Genomic DNA, 4,371 nt, shown 5'->3' on the forward strand with positions numbered 1-4,371 from the left:
TTTCCTGCCAGTCGCCCCGCCTACCCCACCTCGCGCTCCGCCCACACCGCCTCGCCCTCCTCCCTTCCCGCTTCGCGCTTCGCGCCCTGCTCCGAGCTGCCCGCCCCCGCCCTCCTCCCGCCCCGCCGCTGGGGGGCGCCCGCGCGCCGCCCCCGCTATAAAGCGACGGGCCAGCGTCCCGCGCACCAGCGAGTGGGTTCCAGAGACGCCTAGGACGCCCTGGGAGCCATGGGCGAGCTCCCGTTCTTCAGGGCGCGCACGGCCTTGCACCCGGACCACCTGTGGATCTGGGAAAGGTCCGTGTACGTGGACGAGAACCAGCGTACCTGGCTGCCCATAATCATCGAGGTACAGCAGCCCTGGGGCAGGCGGGGCTGGGCGTGGGCGGCCGCGTCCACGCGGGTTTCTCCGCGGAGTGCGCTCGGCCACGTGGGGGGCCTGCCTTGGAGTTTGGGGTGTTTCCTGCCTCCTCTGTAGTGGCATTTATTTAGTTTTTTGCCTTTTTTTTTTTTAATGTACCTATATGTACTTTTATTTTAAAAAATTGGGGGGGGGGCACCTGGGTGGCTCAGTCGGTTAAGTGTCAGACTTGGGCTCAGGTCATGATCTGACGGTTTGTGAGTTGGAGCCCCACATCGGACTCTGTGTTGACAGCTCAGAGCCTGGAGCCTGCTTTGGATTTTGCGTCCCCGTCTCTCTCTGCCCCTCCTCTGCTGGTGCTCTGTCTCTCTCTCTCTCTCTCTCTCTCTCAAAAATAAACATAAAAAAAATTTAAAAAAATTTTTATGAATATATAGAACTTACCAAACTCAACACTCGAAAAACAAATAATCCAGTGAAGAAATGGGCAGAGGACATGAATAGACACCTATGTGTCCTTTAAAAAATCAAGTTAAATATTTACTTTTTTTCAAGTCAGGTATTTGTAGAATATCCTTTTTTTTTTCAGCCTCTGCTTGGGGAAGATTTTCTTAAACATACCGCCCAAACCACAAACCAGAGTTTTTCACATAATCATTGTAGGTTCTGCATGAAGCATAACCCACTAGCAAACCGTGGGGCAGGGTTTGCTTCCGTGTAATTGAGAGCATTCTTAATATGTAAAGATTTACTTAAATCAATAAGAAACAGATGAAGAAGGAAACTAAAAGTGGTTGAAGGATACAGAAAACTCTATACTAACACAGCAAGAATGGTGATTTCCACTTACATCTTGCAGGATGATCTGAATTATTTCTTAACAATTCTAATTTATTTCATAGATGGAAAATTGTTAAAAATATTTCCACTCTGGAGAGACAGTCATTGAATAAGCATAAGGGCCTGGTTTATATGCCAAGCACGATTCTAGACTGTTGAGGGTTTGCAGTGAATGTGATAAAATCCTACTACTTGTGAAGCTGACACTGGGCTCGGGTGAAGGACAAGGAAGTAATTGAGGCTGGTGGTAAGTTGTGTCGGATGAGAGGCAGTTAACTAGTGGTGTGGGGTCTTCAGGCAAGACCCCGCAAGAGTATTCATTCTCGTTTGCCTGTCATTTTAGTTGAAACCTTTGCAAACCACAGTTTTAGGCCTGCCTGCCTCGTGTGTATTTCAGAGAGTTGGAGTTCCCTGAAATTTGTCCCTCTAGACGTAACATTTGTGCAGAGAGCTATCTAAAAGAAAGAGGACGAGCCCTGTGTCCATCTAGCAGAGAATGTTCCAGGCAGAGGACAACAGGTACAAGAGATTACTAGGGATGTGGCATGTCCCCGAAATAGCGAGGAGGCCTTTGTGGCTGGAACAGGGTGGAGGGTGAGGGGCAAAATGGGAGATGGGGGAGGCAGGGGCCCAGATAGTGAAGGTTTCAGGTGCTTCTGCCCACGATGAGAAGCCACTGGAGGGCATCGAGCAGGGGAGTGACGTTTTAGATGCACACCCTGGCTGTCGTGCGGGGATCTGGTTGTGGGGCACATGATCAACCAGGCAGCAAGTTAGATTTATTGCAATAGATGGGCAGTGGTGGCGGTGGGGAAAAGTGGTCTATCACCTGATTGTGGGGTCCGGGGATATTTGTCTCTCGATTTCCGCTCAGGTCGTTATCTCACTGTTCGTGAGTTGGAGCCCCGTGTTGGGCTCTGTGCTGACAACACGGATTCTGCTTGGGATTCTCTCTTCTCCCTCTCCCTCTCTCTGTCTCTCTCTCTGTGTCACTAACCGCCCACCCCCCCAAATAAATAAATATTAATAAAAAATAAAAGGAGCTCTATGACAAAATAAAAAAAACAAAGAAAATCCCAGAGCAGCTGAACTAAGGAAGTTCAAGGACAAACTCTCAGTTTGTTGTGTGGCCCTGTCTCTGTCCAGACACACGTGACTGCTAGTCGTCCTGGCCTGGCCAGAGTCCGCGAGAGGAGCATGCGTGGCTCAAGGGAACAGCGGTCACAGGCAGTTCAGATGCCGGCAAGGCCGCGAGGGTGGCAGGAAGGACTCTGGTCATCTGTGGGCCCGGGAGCCTGGGCCCTGAAGGTGTGCCCGGCCTTCCCTCCTCTTCAGATGGAGAGTAGCCTCCAAGTACTCATGCGGCAGGAAGATGTGCTCCTGGGGGAGGCTGTGTGCCCCGGCCTGCTGGCCCCCGGCCTGCTGCCCTCCATGTGGCAGCTCTACCCTGGAAGACGATACCGAGGCTCAGACTCCAGTTTCTGGCGCATCGTGTACCACATCGAGGCAAGTGTGTCCCTTCTCCCGGGGACCACCGGGTGGCCTTGGGTGGCCCTGCGCCCCCTCCCCCCATGTCTGGCCTCCGCTCCCTCCGGCTCTGCACCAAAAACTAAAAATAACAAGGGCAGGAGCTTACAGCTGCAGCATTTTAAAGGACTGGATGAGAGAGATGTTAGAAGAAGATGAATGACTGGGGCCACCCGCTGAGGTCCAACAGAAGCCCCCTCGGCTGCAGGGGGTCGGGGAGCCTCTCCGGAGGGCAGTCGGGGTGAAGGCTGGTGGGAGGAGGAGCTCCTAGGATCCCCCGCCCCCAAGCAGGTTCCCGCCGCCCGCTCCAAACTGAAGGGAGGCCCGGAGCCAGGAAGACAAGGATGGAAGGATGCCCAGGGCTCTGGCCATTGGTCCCCTTCTCTCATGCAGTTCAGTGGCACAGAGGAGATGCTCCTTGAGCAGCTGCCGGACCCGGAGTATGAGTGACGAGGTAAGTACCTTTGGGGCGCGAGACCTGTTAGTCTGGAGTGACCAGGTCGGGGAGAAGGAGCAGCCTTCTCACCACGAAGGCAGTGCTGACTTCCACCCCGACCGTACTGCCTTCCGAGGATCGCGGGGGTGGGGGGGGGCTCTCCCCTCTGCCACCTCGGAGACTAATAATTTTGGGGCAGCCCCCTTACTGCACATCTGTACCGCGCCTCACAGGTTACGGGCATTGTGGATTGTCACGCCAACTGCGCCGGGGATCGTTTGACTCGATAGGTCACCAGAATGAGCTTCGAGGAAGTACAGTAACTTCTTAGGTCCCAGAGCCAGGTTCCAAATCCAGGCGTTCCGTCGCCGGGCCGCTCGCTGTGGTCAGAGTCTGCCCCTGCGAGGCCTCAGCTCCGGGGATCCGCGCTCACCTCCAGGCTCCCAGTCTAGACCTGCCCCCACCGGCTCTGCCTCTGCCCCCCCACAAAACCTCCCTCCACCCCACCTCCGGCCCGCCCCTCAACTCTACCAGGTCCTGTCCTTTGCCTTTGACTGTGTCTTCTCTCGTCCTTCTCTTGGTCCAGGCCCCACGGCTCCTGTCTCCTCCTGTCCCCAAGTGCTGCAGGCCTGCAGTGGGGACGTTCGTGCTTGTGCTCACCCTCGTGTGCCAGCCCTGTGTGTTCTGTGCCCCCCACCCCCCCTCCCCGGCCCGGGAGAGAATGAGAGGCAGGAGACGAGCCTGCCTGCGGCCCCGTCCAGGTGCCCCGGCTGTCCTGCCCTCTGGCTTTCTCCTGGTGGGTTTTGGCCTCTCTCTTCATTCTGCCGCTCTCGGTAACTAGTGTCGTGGGGCTGCGTACCCCGGGCTGCTTCTCACTCTGTTCCCTCAGCTCCGTGTGCCTCTGGCTGCCAGGGAGCGGGGCCGACTCACTCGAGCCCGGGCCAGGCCGTGGGGCCCCTGGACCAGCTGTCTCACATGGTGCCCGTGACCGTGCTACAGAAGCTCCCCCCCCCCCCCACTGCCCAGCCCAAGCAGGCTGAGGTGCGGTTCCCAGGAAGGCCTGAGAGGAGCCCAGATCTGCACCCAGGACGTCAGCAATCCACATCTCGTGATGTAGCAGGAAGCCAAGCAAGCGAGCACTGTGGACGGGCCTTCAGGCTGCCCATCTGTCCAAGGACGGAGCTTGAAGTTGCCCCTTTTTAATGGTG

The 4,371-nt window shown here is 56.1% G+C and overlaps 1 protein-coding gene across 1 annotated transcript; it reads left to right on the forward strand.

Moving 5' to 3' along the window:
* Positions 1-228: 228 nt before the first annotated feature.
* Positions 229-3,177, forward strand: TCL1A (TCL1 family AKT coactivator A). The gene is made up of 3 exons (XM_047079763.1): positions 229-348; positions 2,536-2,706; positions 3,121-3,177. Exons 1-3 carry the CDS (start codon positions 229-231, stop codon positions 3,175-3,177), a joined length of 348 nt encoding a protein of 115 aa, XP_046935719.1.
* Positions 3,178-4,371: the final 1,194 nt, after the last annotated feature.

Source organism: Lynx rufus, unplaced genomic scaffold, assembly GCF_022079265.1.
Source record: "Lynx rufus isolate CCGP_SWC_20201006 ecotype Redwood Valley unplaced genomic scaffold, mLynRuf1.p SCAF_17, whole genome shotgun sequence".
In the NCBI taxonomy this organism is placed as follows: domain Eukaryota; kingdom Metazoa; phylum Chordata; class Mammalia; order Carnivora; family Felidae; genus Lynx; species Lynx rufus.